Raw genomic sequence first — 22103 nt, forward strand, 5'->3', positions numbered from 1 at the left:
TCTTGATAGAGTCCCCAAAGTTCCATTGCCTAAACATTTAAAATCTAATTTGTCACTTTGGTACCAGGCCATGTTTTCTTCACTTTGCTCCCTGTGACTGAAAGCTTTAGCATTGTTTTGATGAGAGTTCCCAGAGCTGCACGTTGCATTTGGATGAGTGGTTAAATGGAGTAGAGATGCTGGAATGGCACTGCATTTTATAGGTTCATTTCTGTTTTTCTATGGCAGCAAAACAGCTCTTATGAACAAAGGACTCTCCGTGACTCAGCTCTGAGCATGATTCATAAATCTACTTTTCCCCTCTTGCTGATTTTTATAGGCATCTATTGTCCACACCCTGACCCACACACTGTTACCCATTTGATTCTCCAGTTGACTCAAGTTTGTACCATGCAGTCTGATGACTTTAGGAAAACTACCCTTAAAAGATTTCTTAAATTAAAACAGTCTTAAAAATCGGGAGGGGGGAAAATGTAATGACAGGATTATGTTCAAATCCAGATGTCTCTCTATTTTCTATTTTGGAAATTCCTTGTTAACAAAACTATGTGATTGTGAATTTATTTTAATAATGAATTTTCCATCTTCTCCCTTCATTCTATTATTTTAGTGTGTCACAGTTCCCCTGAATAATGAATCATCAAAAGGGAAAAGGGAGAGAGTGGTGTGGGAGGCATTACCCTATTTCATGCTTAATGGATAAAGCAGTTAACTTTTCCCTTTTACAAATCTGTTTCATATTCCTTTTTACAGTTATAGAGGTCAAAGAGTTCGATAGTCTCAGTTTAGTTTCTTTTGGCAATCAAATAAACATAATCAATAAACTAATGATTTCTTCTTTGGAGACTTTGGAGATGGAGGATAGAGAGAGGTAGTATTATGGTTAATTTCTCTCTCCCAAAATCAAAGGCTATATAAAGAATTTTTGAATTAAACTTATATATCAAAGGGGAGGAGCTCAGCCAGCAAGTCTCTGCCTGATAACTGGCTTCTGAATGTAGAAATGCTAGTCTTAGCTTTTCTTCCAAGAGTATTAGTTTCCATGCTCCAACACCACTTATCCCCTTCACTAAGTAATTAAACAATATTATCCCCTCAGAAGTGTTTAGGGGCATTATTTAATGTATTTTATGATCTCACCAATTACCTCTATTCATCCATGTCTTCTCATCCTACTCCATTATTTCTATGACTTTCTATAACTCCTCCATAGAAGATCTCTCTAGTATACCAGATGTTTTTCTTTAGAGCAGAGAGTCTTCCTTTTTATGTCATGGAACCCTTTGATACTGAAGAATCCTATGAACCCCTTCTCAGAATAATTTTTACATGCATAAAAATTATATTGAAAGATAATGTTCAAATGCCATAGTTCACAGACTTCAAATTAAGAATCTCTGCTCCAGATCACTTAATATTTCATGGATACCAGCACAATACTCAGGCAGCCCATCTGTTGGCATTATTTGGCCCACATACCTTCTTTCCCATTTATGCATCTTTTTGACGATGCTTCTTCTGCTACTTCTTGCATAACGCTTATTAACTGAGTGATTCTACTGTACTATGTTACAGTGGAAAGTAAAAGATAGGGTATTAGAGATCTTGGGCTTGAATCCCAGCTCTTCTGTCTACTACATGTGTGATGCTTAACTTCTCTGGATCTTAATTTCTCATCTATAAAATGGAGTTGGATGAGACAGCCTTTTGAGATCCTATCTATATTTTAATCTATGATCACATGATCTTTCAACTACAGCCTACTAACTCTACCATTTGTCTTTCCATAGCCCTTTGTGTCATTTGCAAATGTCAATCTCTGGAATAAAGGTTTTCTATGATTTGCAGGATTTCTATGATTTCTATAATTCTATAACATCACTATTGAAAAAAACTGGTTTTTGTATCAGATACAAGTTTTACTTTTCATTGTATCTTTCAAGATATATTGTATGGAAGATACTTTTTGGAGGGGAAGGTTTAAGGCTGAATTTCACTCTCTCTAATATAATATTATGTGAGGATGTTATTTTCCTGTATTCTATTATTGGCTAATATTTTCACAATGATAACTCTCAGAGAAAAGCCTTAATTAGGAATTTTAGGTACCTGAGGCAAATCAGTTGAGCTAGAATGAGGTGGAAGGCCAGATAAGGGTATAAAATATGACCACTCATGTATATAGTTGAAATAGAGACAGAGTTCATGAGAAATGAAGAGGTTGAAGAATTAGAAAAGTAATCATGAAAATGAGGGTGAGACTAGAAACTGAGAGAAATTGGACAACAGTAATTGAACTCACTTGACTTGGAAATCCACAGATCATGGAATCATAAAATCATAGATTTTAATAGACCAAAAGTCTTCTAATATAACTCCCAAATTTTACAAATCAGAAGGCAGAGGCTAAAAAATGGCAAATGACTCACCTTCCCTAATATACCATATAGATGGTAAGTAATAGAGCCAAGATTAGACCCCAATTCCTCTAAATCCAATGTTTTTTGTTTATTATACCATGATAATAATAATAATGATCTCTACCAACTGAAGTGCATTTCAGAATAGTAGAATTAGTTGCTGAGCGATCATGTCAGAGAAGCATCTGAAAGTGGCAATGGGAAGCAAAAACTTCAGCAAGTCTTCCTTCTGACCTCCTGCCAGGGTTGTGAGAAAAGATGTCCAAAAAATAAGGTATCTTCAGGAGAAAGCAAAGGCTTCAAAGTGAGCACCAGAAGATGGTAGGATTATGAGAGCTGTCATAGCTCCAGAACTGGATTGGATCTCAAAGGCCCCCTAGTCCAATTCCTTCATTTTGCAGACAAGAAAACTGAGGGCCCAAAAGATTAAATAATTTGCCTAGAGTCATATTGGTGGTAGTGTTAGAATCTAGATTTGAATCCAGGTCCTATAAATTCAGACATATTTTCACTAAACCAGAATAGAGGAATATTTTTCATAAAAGTGGAAGACCATAACTGAAGGAGAGCTTGGACAGAGTTTACAATTGGGAAATATTTTGCATTGATACCAATATTGTGTTTTCCAGATAACTCCACATTATTTTCCTAACATTCCTAAAATGAAGTGAGTCCCCAGGCTCATGGAGGAAAGGAGGTAGGGAAACATAGTTCTCCCTATCTGACTAGGCAAGTGCTATTTGCAAGCCATGGCAGTCACTGAGTAGTTATGGGTTATAGAAAGGATTCTTTTGAGCTGGGGCTGGTGCTTGGAAGAAGAGAACAAGGTTCAGAAATTTCTGGTGGGTGGGTGGGTAGTGAAAAAGGTTATTTGGAAGGGGTTTTAATGGCCATCTAATTTTCCACAGAAACAAGAAATAAGGATCTATGTCACATGTGAGAAGGAATCATACAGCCTTTGCTTGAGAATGTCCAGTGAGGGAAAAACTCATTAAGTTTAAATTTCCCTCCTGGCAACTTTCACCCATTTCTCCTAGTGAAAAAGGTAATATTTCTTTCATATAAAAGCCCTCTAATATACTTCTGCCCTCATATACTCGAAGATATATTGTTCCCTCCCCCAATTCTTCTTCAGGTTAAATATCCATATTTCTTTTAGCCATTCTTATGTAGCATGAAGACAAGGCTTTTCACTATCTTGGCCATTATTCTCTGGACATTTTATCAGTGTCCTTTCAAAAATGTGGTGCCCATAATTGAACATAATACACCAAATATGATCTGATCAGGGTAGGGTACAGTGGGAATATTACCTCCTTAGCCCTGGACATCATGTTTCTCTTAATGCAATAAGATTGCATTAACATTCTTAATTGCCATGTCATACTTTTGACTCATATTGAGTTTGCAACACACTAAAACCCCAGATGTTTGTAAACTTCTGTCTAGCCATACTTTACCAATTTTTTTTAGTTTTAAAGGGTTTTTTCGCACCTAAGTATAAATCTTTGTATTTATTCTTATTAAATTTAATCTTATGTCAGCCAAATATTATAATTTGATCAAAATCTTTTTGGTTCTTGATTTTCTCATCCATTGTATTAACAACTAACTTTCTCTACTTTGTGCTATCTGAAATTTTGATGAAGACATTCTCTCTCTCTTTTTTTTTAATAGCCTTTTATTTACAGGTTATATGCATGGGTAACTTTACAGCGTTAACAATTGCCAAACCTCTTGTTCCAATTTTTCACCTCTTACACAAACATTTTGGCACATACAGGTCCCTTTCCCTTCTTTAAGATCTCATTGGGATATAAGTCCAGTAGGAACACTGCTGGATCAAAGGGTATGCACAGTTTGATAACTTTTTGAGCATAGTTCCAAACTACTCTCCAAAATGGTTGGATTCGTTCACACTTCCACCAACAATACATCAATGTCCCAGTTTTCCCACATCCCCTCCAACAATCATCATTATTTTTTCCTGTCATCTTAGCCAATCTGACAGGTGTGTAGTGGTATCTTAGAGTTGTCTTAATTTGCATTTCTCTGATTAATAATGACTTGGAGCATCTTTTCATATGACTAGAAATAGTTTCAATTTCTTCATCTGAGAATTGTCTGTTCATATCCTTTGACCATTTTTCAATTGGAGAATGGCTTGATTTTTTATAAATTAGAGTTAATTCTCTATATATTTTGGAAATGAGGCCTTTATCAGAACCTTTGACTGTAAAAATATTTTCCCCGTTTATTGCTTCCCTTCTAATCTTGTCTGCATTAGTTTTGTTTGTACAAAAACTTTTCAGTTTGGTATAATCGAAATTTTGATGAAGACATTCTCTATATTTTTATACAAGTCGCTGAAAAATGGTGATTAGCACAGAGCTATGCACACATCCCTGAAGTACACTAATTTCTACCCTCTTTCAAATTGGCTTCAAACTATTAATGACTCCTCTTTAGAACCAGTGTATTCCACATGGTTCCATCTCTTCTATGAGGATAGTATGATAGACTTTTATAAAATGCTTTGATAATTTAGGTTGGCTGTATACCAGTTTCCTCAGGCTAGCTATCTCTTCATTTCCTCCCTGGCATTTCCTACATGCCCTGGGATACTCCTTCTTCACTACTGTGTTCCTTTGGGACCTTCTGATTGGAGAGGCTCCTCCCAGAGCCTCCATTCAAATAAGGGCAAACATCTCCGTTATTTTTTACCTGACTAAGCTCCTTTGGACTCTTCCTTGTGCCCCTTAACCTGATACCTCCCCTCTTCCTCAACTCCTTTTAATTTCCTCTTATAAATTGCCTGCTTCATTAGAATGTAAGCTTCTTGAGGGCAGGAATTGTCTTTTGTCTTTCTTTGCATCTTCAGAACTTAGTGAGGTGACTGCACATAGTAGGCACAATAAAGGTCTATTGATTAATTGAAAAGGCCATAATGAGGTATGGCATTAGCTCTTTGTGATTGCTGTTCACTTTTCTAGATGTTCATTAGCCCCCATTCCTAGAATTTTCCCTGTAATCAAAATCAAACTCACTGGCTTTTAGTTAGAAGACTTCAGCATTTGGTTTTTTCCAGTCTGTGATTTCACAGTGCTTTCTCAAAGACTGAGAGTGTCTGTTCCTTATATTTATCTGTTCTGATTTGGTGCTGATTTTGACCCCTGATCTAACTCAGGGATTCTTTATCTTTTTGTGTTATGGACTCTTTTGGCAGTCTGGCAAAGACTGTGGACTCCTCAAAATGTTTTTAATGCATAAAAATAAATAGCATCACAAGAGAAACCAATTGTAGTGAAATATAGTTACCAAAATTAAAAAAAAAAAAAAGTACATGGACTCTGAGTTAAGAATCCTTGATCTAACAAGGAGATGATGTGATTTCAACTGTTTCCAGGCAACGAAGAAATAAAATAATAGAGTTACCTTTAGGTACACCTAATAATAAAGAGAGAAAGAGGTGATTTTAGTTCACATTAGTGAACAGTTTTCAAAGCATATTTCATTTTAAAAATATAATCAGTGAAATAACATTTACAGGCTCCCACACATGCAATATAAAATTAATCTGAAGTGACACATTGCCTACTCACTGTAGCTGATGCTAAGGACATAAGGCAAAAGTTCCATTGACAATAAATAAACCACTAAGCCAACCAATGGCAGACTAAGAAAATATGTCTTCATTTTCTTTTATGATGATTTCAACTAGTTCTTGATATAGTGAAATAGATTTAAAAGTTTTGTGTTTATTTGATTGAGAGAAATTTATAAGCTAAGTTAGACCTTGTAATTTGAGCAATTTGTCAATCTTCTTTATTGAGATTTTCACATTTTTATTTTCCAAAACATTAATAATAATCCTAGCATGACCATCAAGTAAAGGAAATTTTAATCATTTCTGAAAGCTTTGTGGTAATGCAATATGAATTAGCAGACCTACTCAAGATTGTGATCTGCTGAATTAAGGGCTATGGAGCTAGTTTCTTAATAGTAGAGATATCTGCTCAGGTGAATTTTCATCATAGATGACCCAGCTGACACTGGGTCAGCTTCATGCTTCTATGTTCTACTTATACTGTTAGACATTTGGTGAATAACAGCGGCATCATTTAATAAAGTTCACATTATGATGACATTATAACATTAGGCAAATGAAAATAATTGCCACATTCCCAGCTACTTCCAAGGTCTAGTGGGAAAATTTTGAATGCAATTAGATACTACCAGTGTCAGGGAGGTAAAGTGTTTTCGCTTCTTTATAGCAATACAGACTTCACCTGATAAACTGAAAATAGACTTCCCTTTTTCTTCCTTTCACTTTTGAGATTTCTCTTTCAGTAAGATTCAGTGACCTTGATCTGTTATTGTCACTGTTTCAACTACTCATCCTTTTTATATATTTTTGGGACCTTACTAGATTCCATAAGTTTTAGAGATCCTCCCGTAGGGAAATAAAATCCTGTAGGGTTTTAGAAAATATTTCTATATGGAACCCATTAGTCTGCTGCCTCCCCACTCCTTTCAAACACATACAACTTCTCAGATCGGATGATACTCTTGATATTTTATTTCCCATTAGTCCCTTCCAAGCAATCTGTGTTCATCTAAAAAGAGTTCAAATGTCACATCCTCTAGAAAGTCTTCCTGGATCTAATCCAGTTAGTAATGACTTTTCTGGGAAGACTTCAAGTAACAATAATAATAATAGCTAGCATTTATATAGCACCTATTATGTGCCATATACTGTGCTAAGCACTTAAATATTATATCATATAATCTTGACAATAACCCTAGAAAATAGATGCTTTTATTATCTCCATATTATAACTGAGAAAACTCAGGCAAATGTTGCCCAAGATTACATAGCTAGTAAGTATCTGAGGCTGAATTTGAACTCAAATAATCTTGGCTCTAAGCTAGCACTCTTTTCACTGTACCAAGTACCTGCCCCATGACCCTTTTTTGTCACCTCTCTGCATATGCACTTCCCTTATCTCCCACAACCACTGCCCCTGCTACACCCCCATCCCCACACCCTTCTCCCCCCATCAGAACATAAGTCCTTTGAGAGAGCAAGGGTTTTGTATTATCTAATTTTTCTATATCCTTCCACCACCATCCACCTTCCCCTTCTTTCCCCAGGACTTAGCATAGTACTCTATACTCCAGAATCCTTCCCTGACTAAGCCAAAGAGATTTTGTAAATAACTCTAAAGTGTCACTGTCTAAAAATGCTATAAGCTGTGAGTAGTTGCACTTTATGCCAGAATATACCATTATAAAGGTGAAGAGAAATGTGGAGTGTGGTTTTGAAGACAGTATGAATTGTGAAGAAAGCTGGTTGAGTCCACTGACTCATTATAACAGATTTGAAAGTACTCAAAAGTTTCCATTCTATTGTGTCCTCGTGGGCCTAACAGCAGTAATCACAGACTCCCTTTGTCTTTCTCTCTTCTCTGATATGTTTTCTTGTCTTACTGTCCAGGAATCTCAGGGATCAGCTCTGATGGTGGGAAAGAAAGAGCTTTCATTTTAGTATCAATCACTAACCAGGATATCATTAAGCCCTTGTTATGTATCATTTACCAAGTTAGTAGTTGAAAATTTAGATTAGAAAATGAAACAGTCTCTATACTTTAGAAATTTAGCCCAAAACTATTGTTTTTGATATCAGGAACCTAAGTTGCCATTGTAATGAGAATGCTGTGCAATTTTGATTGTGTTTCTTAACCTCTCCATGCTACAGTTTTTCTTTGTTGTAAAATGAAGATAATAGTGTCTTACCAATTCAACTCCAAATATACTTTCATGAGCATCAAATAAAAGGATGAGCATAAAGAAGTTTTGAAAAGTTGAAGCACTATATAAAATTATTATTAATGAAATATACTGCTCTACTTAACAGGATGTTTGCCCCCCCCCTCCCCAACGAATTCATTCATTGTCATTAATAAATAAACTTTGCTTTTTCCTTTAGTCAGCTAGTCTCTACACAAACTAAATTGTTTATTTTCTTCTAATCATCAAAGATAGAATTTTGTTTGTTAGATATATGCTTAGGCTTGGTTAGTTGGCTTAACAAAAATATTTTATAGAGATTAGTGTGAATGAATACTGTACAGTCTATAATCAGAAGGTTTGGGTTATTTAATTATTTTTTTCAACAGATATATAAAGTATCCCCAACTACAGATAAGCTCAGATAACAAATGTAAAGTGCTTTGCAAACTTTAAAGAGCCATATAAATGTTAATTTTAGAAGATGAGTTGAGGAAAAGATGGTTATTTTGGTTGAGTTTGAGGAACTAATGCGAAATCTAAGGGGAAATGGCCCCACAGGCAGTTTGAAATGAAGATTTAAAGTTTTTTTTAGAACTGGAGATAAAAATCTGCATCAAGCAATATGCATAAGTATGATTGTTTTGGCATGAAAAAGGATAAGATTAAAGAAGAGAAAACAGCAAAACAAGAGGGCCAAGAACAGTATTTTGGAAACATCTGAAAAAAGAAGAATGTGGCAGGAAAGGGGAAATAAATAGGGTGAAATACAGAGGAGGAATGATCAGAGAAGTAGAAGAACTAAAACGGAAAAGGAAATCAATCAGAATATTGCAGAGAAGTCAGAGAGAATGAAGACTAAGAAAAGACAATGGAATTTAAAAGTTAAAATGGCACAAGTGACTTGTGAGAGACAAGGAATGATACAAGGATGAGGAAGTGGACAAAAAGAGATTGGGTGATGTTTAAGACAGTTAAGGAATTGAAGAAGGATTTCCCCCTACTTTGGATGGAGAGACATTAGCTTATTTATAGGTAGTGGGAAAATGAGACAACAAAGAATGAGAAAATGAAGACAAAAGAGGAGATAACTGTTAATTATCCTACAAAAGGAGTTAGCTTTGCAAAAGAGGAACACTTTTTCCTCTTCTTCTGAGGGGGAGAAAATAATAAGGGAAGACACATGGGGAATTTCTTTTGGATAACTTCTGTTTTCTTAATAAAATAGGAAAAAAACTGCTGAGAATAAATTGAAGAAGAATGGTTGAGGACCTAGAATCATAGATTTGAAGCTAGAAAGCTGTCTTAGAAGTCATCTCTTCCACTCTACCAATACTATTTCCTTTTTTCCAGATAAACTGAGGTTCAGAGAGAATAATTGACTTGCCATAGGTCACACAACCATTAAATGGAAGTAGATTTTAAATCCTGATATTCTTACTCCAAATTCACTCTATTTCTATTATATCAGCCTGTCTGTCTGAATCGTGGGAAAGGTTTTGAAAAGCTACGTTAGTAAATGCAGGATTAACAAGAAATGGAAAAAAAAGCCCAACATAAATGGGACCCAGCTCATGTGAAAAATATGAATACACAGTGGACCAAATCAACATTGTTTCATGAAACATGATTCTTTCAGGTAATATTTAACACCAAGTAAGTAGGACCAGATTATGAGTTACCCTGGGTTAGGAATTAGAATATTGAAAGGGTTGTGAGAGGTAAGATTTGGGAGTTTGGGGAGGGGAGGAAATTCAGGTTAATCATTAAAATGGGGTACAGGCTTGGGCAGAGAGGCAGATGAGGTTCAAATTATCACTTGAACTAAGAAAGATGGAGGAACTATATGTTATAGTGTGAGTAACCTATAGGTTTCCATATAGAGATAAAGACAGACAAAGGTCACATCATCTAACTAAGTTAGTTGTACAAAACAAAATATTGAGCCAATGAACTGATAAAGTGATAAAAATCCACCCCAAAACAAGAAGTGGGTGAAAGGTAACTGCAAACATTAGGTGTTCATGCTTAATGAGCTAAATATAATTAATATTAACTTCTACCCAAAGGAAGAGTTTTCTGCAATTTTTGAACTTGGGTTGTATGATGAGGGACAAAAGAACATGACAAAAGAACATACAATAGGAGGACCAAGAAGTCTGTTAATTTCATCATCCTCAGCTAATTGGGGGGACAAGGGAAGCACCTTGCACTTCAGGATAAGAGAAAAAAGGCTCATTTCTGCATCTATAATCTTCTTTCATGTCTGGCAAGAATTGTAAATAAACCAATTTACTTCATCCACTTTCTGAGTCCTTTTTATCTTTACAGCATATTTCTAACATATAGTAAAGGTAAAGAATAGATTCTTAGGTTTAACATATAGTTAACATAACATAACATAACATAAAGGTAAAGAGTAGATTCTTAGGAAGTTGTGGGAAAGAAGTGATTGGTAAAAAGATTGTGGTCAGTTCAGAGTTCAGAGTTAAAGTTTTTAGAGGTAGAAAAGTTTAGAATGGTGACAAGGTCAAAGACACCATTATACTTTGTTGCTATTCAGTAATTTCAGTTATATTTGATTGACTCTGTTTGGATTTATTGATTTTTTGTTTTTTGGGCAAAGAAAATAAAGTTGCCACTTCCTTTTCCAGCTCATTTTATAGATGAGGAAACTGAGGCAAACAGGATTGGGATGATTAAAGCTATACAGAGAAATATTTTGTAGCATATAATATGTTCGGGGTACAGCACCAAAGTTGGGGCTTGATCATGTGAAGAATAGTAAATAGAGAATAGATTTGGGAGAGCAATAGGACTGCCAAAGAAAGGAGTTGGGAAGAATCCAGTAGAGGAATATTCCATGAGATAGGAGTACCCTATTGACTGACAGCCTAAATGCATAGAGGGATTTAATACTCTAAAAGAATTAGCTATAAGAAGGAGAAAGACACCATGGGGCATGAGTAACCTTGGGGGTTTGTCATAATTTGCATTTCTGACTGGACATAGCAAGATGGGATACCCCCAAACTCTATAGAGGGTGGGAAGATCTCATCCAGACAAGGGTAGATTCAAAACCAGATTTGTTTTATTTCAAATTCAGACTTCTCTGACTACACCATGCCTCTTCCACACCAAAATACAAGTGTATAGAGAATATATACAAACACATTTAAGATTTCCATTTCATTGATTATTGAATTTTAATGAATATGTAATTGCAAGTATTTAGAATGCATCCCTACACTTTTCCAGACAATCTGTAAACTCTGAAACCTTCATTATATAGTTATATCTCATTTATTCCTAATTGCATTAAGCTACAAATGCTAAATTTATAGGAAGTGGAAAGAGGTGGCTCATTTTGCTTTTTTATTTAAGAGCTTCCTCTTATTCTGCCTTTGAAGTAGTATTGCTGACATCACACATCCCACCAACCATTAACTATATAATTCCTGTCTCTGGGAGCCTCTTCACCTTCATTCTTTGTCCTCACTTTGTCCTTATTATTGTTTGTATCTCTTGAGTGATTATTGGGTATAGTAAATTATATTTAATGTGAAAAGATGATAAAGATTTTTCAAGCTACCAACTGGTTTACACACCAAAACAAACAACAGAAATGTAGAACTGAAAGAGCATCCTAGAATGTTAGAATTAGAAGGGACTTTAAAGATAATCTAGTCCCCCAAAGCCTCTATTTACAGATGAGGAAACTGAACACCAGTAAAATGACTTATCCAAAGTCACCTAGATGGTAAGTAGAAAAACAGGAACCCAAACACATGCCCTCTGATCCCAAATCTAGTGCTTTCCACTCATTATTATTAATAATGATATGTAATCATTAATTATGATAGTTAACATTTTAGTAGTGGTTTAAGGTTTATAAAGTGCTTTACATACATTATTTCATATTATATTCATAACAATCCTGTAGTACAGGGGTCCTCAAACTACGGCTCCCAGGCCAGATGCAGCAGCTGAGGACGATTATCCCCCTCACCCAGGGCTATGAAGTTTCTTTATTTAAAAGCTCACAAAAGAAAGTTTTTGTTTTTTACTATAGTCTGGCCCTCCAACAGTCTCAGGGACAGTGAACTGGCCCCCTATTTAAAAAGTTTGAGGACCCCTGCTAGTATAACTATACCTATGATATAGGTGATTTTGTCCCCATTTTACAGATGAGGAAACAGAACTCAAAAAGATTGAGATCAGCTCTTACTAGAATTAGTAAGTTATCTGATTCAAGATTTGATTTCAAGTCTTCCTAACTTCAGGTCCAGCACTCTATCCACTATTAGACAGTGAACAGTCATCTTTAACAGGTAAACAAGGTATTTCAAATAAATGGTTGGTTCACTGGTCTTTTTTAAAGATCTCCAAATATGAAAACTCAATACTCTATGCCAGAGGTTACTGGTTCTGCCAATAAAGGCCTTCCTTATGTCTACCAGAATCTCTCCTGTTTTCATTTAAGCCCATTTCCTCTTATGGAGTGCTCAACAGACATCAAACACAATTGCTCCAAGTTTTCCTCATTAAAAAAATAAAAATCTTTTTACATAATTAAAAACAGTAATTTTCACCCTTTGACATGCAAACAAACAAATCTGTCTCCTTTAACCTTTTGGTCTAAGACCTATTTTCCATACCTTTGATCACAAGAATTATTCTTCTCTAGAACTTTGTCTATTTCTTCATTTATTTTTTAAAAGCAATGATTGAATGTAGACACTCATTTCTGAACTGGCACACGCAAAATGGACATTTCTATATGCATGGTAGAACAGAAAGAGGATTTATCATATGTAAAATATTACAAACACTCATAAAAACCAGTAATAGATATGACAATATATTGAAGAATTACTAAGCATAAAATATTTATCTAATTGGTGACTAGGGGATCACAGAACTCCAGAGTTGAGAAAGATACAGTACATAAGCTGTTTTTCCAAATACATGTGTGCCCCAAGAGTCCAGCAGAACCCAAATTATTTAGTAGGTAACTCTAGTGCTGCTGTACATTTTTTTATGAGAGTTGGAACCTGTAGACTTCTCTCATACTTCATCTCTGAATTATCTTCCTCACTATTCAAGAAAATGTGATGATTTAAGATTTTCTGTTACCCTACTGAAGCTCAAAGTGATTTAGACATTAGAGAATAGGTCCATCAAAAGCAGGTTGAAGTTTAGTAAAGGCAAATGTAAGGATAGTAGTACATAAGTGATTTGATCAAAGTCCCTAAATTCAACATGATAGAATTGATCTTCAAAGATCCCAAAACCTCAAGCTATTAATTTGAAAAAAGAATTTAAACATTGTTTTGCTTTGCTCTAAATTGCCCAGTGTCAGAGGTGCATTATACCTTATGCACCTGATACTTTCTGATTTGGGGACAATCTATTCACCAAGTGCTTTGGAATCCCAGGCCTGTGTACTGCTTCATCATTAAATGAACATAACACCACATTTTTCATTTTATGAAGTTCTGAACAATCTCCATCTGGAAGGCATTAAACACATGCCTATTTGCAGATGTGTCAACCCTCATTTTAATTACTGTACAACACTCAATTGCTGAGCAAGATCTTCTCGTGAATCTATCCCAGAGTAGACTTAGCCATTTCCTGAATGAAGAATTTACTTAATTGGGGGTTATATCTACATAACTCTTTTCCCTCCTTATTCTGAATCAAAATCAAAGATCAGTGTCTCTATATTATGTGATACTAGAAATAAAACATGAAGTGCAAAGAAGAAAGATTTGTTTTTTTGAAGTAAAGTTTCCATTTTAAACTTTTTCAAAACAAATATTTTTAGGGCAATTACAAATAGGATCATAGATTTTAGTGGTGGAATAGATCTTAATGATTCCAGCTCTCATTTTACAGATGAGGAAATCAAGACCCCCAGACAGTTAATGGCAAAGTAGAAAGTGAATGGGGTTTTTCTCTGTAAATCCTTTTTCCTTGCACTTGAATCAAAGTTGCATCTATAATCATGTAGTATTTGAAGAATAAAAATAAAATATTTGAAAGATTTGTTTTTCTTTTAATTTTTCATTCAAGAATCTCTACATACATCTCAAAAATGAACTTATTCACTGAACCTCACATTCTAATATAAAATGATATTTGAAAAGAGTCCTATACAAAACCATAGCTATCACATTTTTGCACTTTAAACATAATCATTTTCAATAAATAAAATCTATTTTGTCTCCTTCCCACTTTTCCCCACTGTTTCAAAAAAAAAGAAAACAAAATCCTTATAACAAATATGCGTCATCAAGCAAAACAATTTCTTGCATTGGCCATGTCCAAAAACATGTCTCAATTTGTATTCTGAATTTTTCTGCTTCTCTGTCAGAAGATAAATAGCATGTTTGTCATCAGTCCTGTGAAATCATAGGTAGTAATTGGATAGTCCAGAGTTCTTATACCTTTCAAAGTTTTTTTTTTAATTTTCACAACGTTGTTATATAAATTATTTTCCTGCTTCTTCCTTCATTCTATTTCAATTTGAACAAATCTTCCCAGATTTCATTGAAGCTGCAATATAAAATCACATCAATACCATAATTTATTCAGCCATTTTCCATTTAATAGATACTCACCTATTTCTCAATTCTTTACCATCACAATAAGAGTTGCTATAATATTTTTATACATATGGGTCATTTTCCTTTTTCTTTGACATTTCTGAGGGTATAAACTTAGCAGTTGCAGAAATCTGTTTTCTTTTAACTTTTAATTTTCAAAGTAAATGCTTTCAGGGATTTGGGGATAGGATCATAGGATCATTGAGATGGAGTGGGTCTTTATCATCACTTTCAACTCTGATTTTGCAAATGAGAAAATTGAGGCCCAAATTTGTTGTTGAGTTTCTCACAGATAGTAAGTGGTAGAACAGAAATTTAAACACATGTTCTCTGTTCCAAAACTAGTATTCTTTCCACTTTGCAATGCTTTCATCTCCTCTTCTAATTCTTTCCCCACCCCATGTTGTTTTTCTGTAGTAGATACAATAAGAAAAACAGTGATTTATTCTTGCTATTAATTATATTTCAACTATTGTCTTCCCTCCAAGCATTGGAGGGGATTTGCAATCCTACTAAATCCTGCCTAGTGCTACACTGGGCACTTGGTAGACAATTAATAAATGCTGTTAACTAAGTAACTGACTTCCTAACTAGGGAAAACTCCCTAAAGAGAATGAGACTTTAGGAGCTGCTCCTAAGAAAAGAAAGGAACGAGAATTGTAGAATTGTAGAATAACTAAAGTTGATAAATGGGAGAGTAGGAGGAGTCAAAAAAAATAAACTTGGTCCAGGTAATTGTATTTTTATTGTGACAAAGGACATCATTCCAGAAATACTTGTACAGTAAGGGGAGGATCAAAATCTCTGCTGCTTAGTACATCAGCCACTGAAAGCATTGAAGATATTAATCTCAGGCAGTATTCTTTAGTCCAACTTCCTGGAAGTAGAAAGTCATAGATGAAGATAGTATGTCCTCCCCTTTCCTCAACTATTAGCATATACTCAGCATAGCATACCTTTAGGACATATGCCATTTTTCTGACAACATATCTTCCAGACCCCATAATACATTTCCTTCTTTCATTCTCACTTTCTCCTTTGAGGGGGAAAAAAGTATAGACTCAGACTCATGGTCCTCTAGAATCTACTCTCATGAGTAGAATTGTTATACATACCATAATGTCTTAGGTACAATAAAAGAGTCTCCTTTTACCAATTCTCAGATATATATAATAAGTAGCATTTCTGTAGCCTTTTAAGTTTTTTCTTTCTTTGTAAAAATAACAGCTTTTTATTTTTTCCAAATACATGCAAAGATAGTTTTCAACATTCACCCTTGCAAAACCTTGTGTTCCAAATTTTTTTCCTTCCCTCTCCATCTTCCCCCTCCCCTAGATAGCAAGTAATCCAATAGAGGTTAAACATATGCAATTCTTCTGAACATTTCTACATTTGCAAAATTTCACGTTTCACACATTTGTGCAAGAAAAAATCAGAAAGGAAAAAAAAAAGCAAGCAAGAAAACAGCAAAAAAAGCTGAAAATACTATGCTTTGATCCACATTCATTGTCCATTGTTCTCTCTGGATGCGAGGCTCTTTCTATCACAAGTCTATTGGAATTGTCTTGAATCATCTCATTGTTGAAAAGAACCAAGTCCATCACAGTTGATCATCACATAATCTTGTTGCTGTGTGCAATGTTCTCTTAGTTCTACTCACTTCACTTAGTATCAGTTCATGTAAGTTTCTCCAGGCCTCTATGAAATCATCCTGCTGATTGTTTCTTATAGAACAATAAGATCCCATAACATTCATTTACCATAATTTACTCAGCCATTCCCCAAATGATGGACATCCATTCAGTTTCCAGTTCCTTGCCACTATAAAAAGGGCTGCTACAAGCATTTTTGCACATGTGGATCCTTTTCCCATTTTTATGATCTCTTTGGGATATACACTCAGCTGAAACACTTCTGGATCAAAGGATATGCAGTTTTATAGCCCTTTCAGCCCTTTTCCCCCCTAGCCAATCATTTGCCAAGTTGAGTTCTCCTTCATTATGTCTTAAGTCTGTCCCCACTTATACAAATCATATTCTAGTGCTGGTTTTCATGAATTCTCATCTGGACTATTGCCACAGCCTCCTAATTAGAATTTCTACTTGTAGTTCCTATTATCTCTAGTCTTTCCACTATAGTTGCCCAAAGAATATTCCTAATGTACAAGCTTGGCTCTGTTAATCAAGGATCTTCAGCTATTTTCCATTACTTCTAGGATAAAGTATAAACTCCTCAACCTGGAGTAGAAAAAAGCCTTTCCAAGATGGTTTCCAACTTACTTTTCCAGACTAATTTCATCTTAGCCTGCCACTAGCTATTCTCTGAATATACAGTTCCATTTTTTATTCCCATGCCCAAAGACTTCATGTTTGGAATGAACCACTTCTCTCCCTCCTTCTCCATCCGCTCTGCACATTAACATCTCTCTCTTTTCAGGGGTCAACTTATATGTCACCTCCTATATGAGATATTTCCTACTTTTCTCTTCCCATTTGTCAATGTTAGGGTTATTTTCCCACCACAAATTATCTTTTATTCACTTATACTTATTGTATCCTGATAGAATATGAAGTCCCTTAGGAAAAGAGACTGTTTTTCACTGTTGTTTTTTTTTTGTTTTTTTTTTGTTGTTGTGGTGGTGGTGGTGGTGGTGGTTGTGGTTGTGGTTGTGGTTGTGGTTATAGTTGGTTGTTTTTTTTAATCCATAAGTAGCTAGGTGGCTCAGTGAATAGAGCACTGGATCTGGAGTCAGGAAAACCTAAGTTCAGATCCATCCTCAGATACTTATTACCTGTGTGATCCTGAGCAACGCATTTAACCTTTCTTTATCTTAATTTATGGGAAAAGAAAATGAAAAAACTACTCCAATATTGTTGTCAAGAAAATCCATGGAAATTATGGTCTGAGCAATAAAAACAAATGTCAGTACCTAAAATTGGATTTTTAACAGTACAATTGATTAAATAATGCTTATTGAATTGTTTTAAAATTTCTAATTAGATGGAAAGCATCATGAAAGATACTTCTTTGTATTTTCCAAAATGCCTTGCTAAGTGCTATGTGTAGTATAAGGGTCTTAGTAAATACACAGTGGGTGAATTCTAGAAACTTTTAGAGTTTCATGTGAAAAATAAAAAGCTTTTGTGATAGGTAAATTCTGATTTTAAAATAGTTATGAACAGAAGGAATGAAGCATTGAGTTATCCTTGAAAACAAGGTTTATTAGCCTGTGGTCTATGAGTTTGTTTTTGATGACTTTTTTCAATATAATTGATTTCCTTGGTAATCCTATATATTGTTTTATTAATTTTAAAACATTAATGAAAAAGGGGTCCACTACATCACCAGATTGTTGAAGGTATCAAGGTTAAAACCAGTGTTCTAAAGGTATGGGATTAGATAGTACTAAAGCAACTTAAACTAAGACCAGAATTATATATTTAAAAAAAATTTAAAAGCAGTTTGTTAACTTTGTATTCTTTTTTTTTTTTAAGGAAAAACTGTGTAGGAAATCTAATGGATGAAGATGAGAAGGACAGAGCAAAGAGGTAAGAATTGTTCTTATTTATATATCATGTACGTTTATATTCTTATTCCCAGATTTTGTTTTTCTTTACTATTATTTTATCTCTTAAGATTCTCTAGGATATTGGTTCATCATCTGATACTCTAACTCTTATTTTCTTCTTTGAAAAATATTTATTTTTTCCCAGTTAAATTTGAAATGCCCTGAGAAGAGAGCTGCTAAATAGCAGCTCTCTTCTCAGGGCATTTTAAATTTTTGTAAAATATTTTTGGGATTCATGCCTAGTAGTGGTATTGTTAAGTCAAAGGATATGCATGAATGTAAAGTCCTTTGGGCATAGTTCATGAATTTTGATCATTTATCAATTGGGGCATGGTTCTTGTTTTTTATAAATTTTATTATATATTTGAAAAATGAGGCCTTATCAGAGGAACTTGCTTCAAAAATCTTTTTGCAATTATTATTGCTAACTATATTTCCCTCCATTTATTCTATTCTCTCTCTCCTTTCACTCTATTCCTCCTCAAAAGTGTTTTGCTATTGACCATTCTCTCCCCCATCTATGCCCTCTTTTTTAATCAATCTCCCTGCTTCCGATATCCATTTCCCCTTCTACTTTCCTTCAGGGTAAAATAGATTTCTATACCCATAATGAGTGTTATGTTATTTCCTCTTTGAGACAATTCTGATGAGAATAAAGTTCACTCACTCATTCCTTCCCCCCTATCTTTCCCTCCACTGTAAAACTTTTTCTTGCCTATTTTATAACAGATAATTTACACCATTCCACTTTGTTTTTTCTGTTTCTCCACAAGCATATTCCTCTACCACCTACTAATTTTATTTCTTTAAATATTATCCCTTCATATTCAGCTCACACCTGTGCCCTCTGTCTATATATACTCTGTCTAATTGCTATAATGAGAAAGTTCTAATGAATTACAAGTATCATCCTCCCATGTAGGAATGTAAACAGATAAACCTTAAGTCCCTTATGATATCACTTTCTTGATTACCTACTTATGCTCTCCTGAGTCCTAAATTTGAAAAATCAAATTTTCTATTCAGTTCTAGTCTTTAACTCATTATACTTGAAAATCCTACATTTCACTGAATTTCTACCCTTTCCCCTGAAGGATGATACTCTTGGTATATATGCGTGTGTGTGTGTGTATCTATGTATATATATTCTTGGTTGTAATCTTAGCTCCATTGCTCTTCAGAATATCATATTTGAAGTCCTCTGGACTTTGATGTAGAAGCTGCTAAATCTTGTGTTATCCTGACTGTTGCCCTCCTTTCTGGATGCTTGCAATATTTTCTCTTTGACCTGGGCATTCTGGAATTTGGCTATAATATTCCTGGGAGTTTTCATTTTGGCATTTCTTTCAGGAGGCGATCCAGAAATTCTTTCAATTTCTATTTTACCTTTTGGATGCAGGCTCTTTTTTTGATCATGACTTTCAGAGACCAATAATTTTGAAATCATCTCTCCTGGATCTTTTCTGAGTCAGTTGTTTTTCAAAAAAATATTTCACTTTTTTTTATTCTTTATATCTTGATTTCTCATAAAGTCATTAAGTTCCATTTTCTCAGTTCTAATTTTTAAGGAATTATTTTCCTCTGTGAAGTTATACATCTCCTTTCCTATTTGACCAACTTTGCTTTTTGAGACATTCTTCTCATTAACTCTTTGTATTTCCTTTTGTACCACTTTCAATTCTCTTCCTAATTTTTCCTCTATCTCTCTTGATTTTCAAAATCCCTTTTGAGCTCTTCCATAGTCTGAGCTCAATTCTTATTTTTCTTAGAGGCTTTGGGTGTGGGAGCTTCGATTTTGTTATCTTCTTTTGAGTATGTGCTTTGATCTTCTTTGTCATCCATAGTAACTTTCTATGGTCAGAATCTTTTTCTGCTGCTTGCTCATTTTCCTAGCCTATTACTCAGCTTTTAACTTTTTATTAAAGTGGGACTCTATTTCTAGGATGGAGGATGCACTGTCCCAAACTTCAAGGGTTTTGTCCAGGTGTTTTCAGAGATCTTTCTAGGGACCTGACTATCAGCATTCTTTTCTGCCCTGGGACTTTTAGGAATGTCCCCTGCCCCTCTGTAACTGTGGGTTCTAATCTAATTTAATCTAATCAGAGTCTTTCCTCAAAGCTAATAAAGAGAGCTTCTGTGAACTGAAGCCTTTGGAAGCTGCCACCATAATCACTTCACATACTCAGTCCTGGTATGCTAGTTTCTCAAGGCCCTGTCACCTACTGACAAATCATCTTATACTAAATATTATCTTTGATTGATTTGATTTGAGGCCTTTAAAATGGTTATAATAGATAGGTTTTAATGATATGGACACTTACTCCCAAATGACATTAAGCAAGCCTCTTAATCTACTTAGGAGTCAGTGAAGGAGAAAGTGAATGGTGAAGAAGCAGAAATACCAAGTGCAGACAGTTTTTGGAAGAAATTTATTAATAAGTGAAAGAAAAGAGATAAAAAATTAGCTGAATAGTGTGGAAGGGTCAAGAAAAGGTAAATTTAAGATTTGGAGAAGCCTGAGCATGTTTGAGAAGGAGCCAGTGGAAAAGGAAATGATTGATGATGATGATGATGATGATGATGATAAATAGCTATTATTTCTATAGCACTTACTGTGGGCCAGGATTTTGCTAAGTACTTTACAATTATTATCTCATCTGATCCTTATGACAAAGGAAGACTGGAATGGAATGCAATCTCAGCATCAGCCTTAGTGAAGAATAGGAAAAGCTCTTCTGGGATCAGAAAAAGGAAGAGAGAGTACATACAGTGATGCTGAAAAGATCTGAAAAATGGAGAAGGTGAGGAGTAGAGGGTGGTAGGCAAAGCTTTGTAACAGCCACAATAGGAAATATGATTAGGAGTCAACTAAAAGAATTGGTGAGGATCACTGAGAGCTCTAGCTGAACCTTATGCAAGAGAGTAAAATATGCTTGATTTTGTGATTTGTTTCCATTTGTGGTCTGTAGCCTGAACTTTTTTTTTTTTTGAAAAATCAAAGTGTGAGGGCAAGTTAGAATGATGAGCATTACCAAATAAAGAATAATGGAAGATCAGGGGAGCAAACAGTTACAGAGTATTATTAGCAGATTATGGGCTAAGCAAATGAAGATGAGGAGATAGGATGGGATGGATAGGGCTAGATCAAAGTCTTAGAGGTCATGTTGAAAGTTAAAAAGTGATTGAGGATCAGTTGGAGAATGGCTGAATAAATTGTGGTATATGAAAATTATGTAATATTACTGTTCTGTAAGAAATGACCAACAGGATGATTTCAGAAAGGCCTGGAGAGACTTACACGAACTGATGCTGAGTGAAATGAGCAGGACCAGGAGATCATTATATACTTCAACAACAATACTAGATGATGACCAGTTCTGATGGATCAGGCCATCCTCAGCAACGAGATCAACCAAATCATTTCTAATGGAGCAGTAATGAACTGAACTAGCTATGCCCAGAAAAATAACTCTGGGAGATGACTAAAAACCATTACATTAAATTCCCAATCCCTATATTTATGCACACATGCATTTTTGATTTCCTTCACAAGCTAATTGTACAATAATTCAGAGCCTGATTCTTTTTGTACAGCAAAATAATGTTTTGGTCATGTATACTTATTGTGTATCTAAGTTATATTTTAATATATTTAACATCTACTGGTCATCCTGCCATCTAGGGGAGGGGGTGGGGGGGTAAGAGGTGAAAAAT

At 34.8% G+C, this 22103-nt stretch overlaps 1 protein-coding gene across 5 annotated transcripts in view; it reads left to right on the forward strand.

Annotated features, from left to right (window-relative positions):
* The window catches only part of NPAS2 (neuronal PAS domain protein 2), a 226204-nt gene that overhangs the window by 99151 nt on the left and 104950 nt on the right, over nt 1-22103 (forward strand). For all 5 annotated transcript variants that reach the window (XM_031959146.1, XM_031959148.1, XM_031959147.1 and 2 more), the window contains one exon: nt 18316-18369. In XM_031959146.1, the coding sequence (XP_031815006.1) occupies nt 18338-18369 (32 nt within the window). In that variant the 5' untranslated portion in view covers nt 18316-18337. The remainder of the gene's footprint in view (nt 1-18315; nt 18370-22103) is intronic.

Source organism: Sarcophilus harrisii, chromosome 3 (assembly GCF_902635505.1).
Source record: "Sarcophilus harrisii chromosome 3, mSarHar1.11, whole genome shotgun sequence".
In the NCBI taxonomy this organism is placed as follows: Eukaryota; Metazoa; Chordata; class Mammalia; order Dasyuromorphia; family Dasyuridae; genus Sarcophilus; species Sarcophilus harrisii.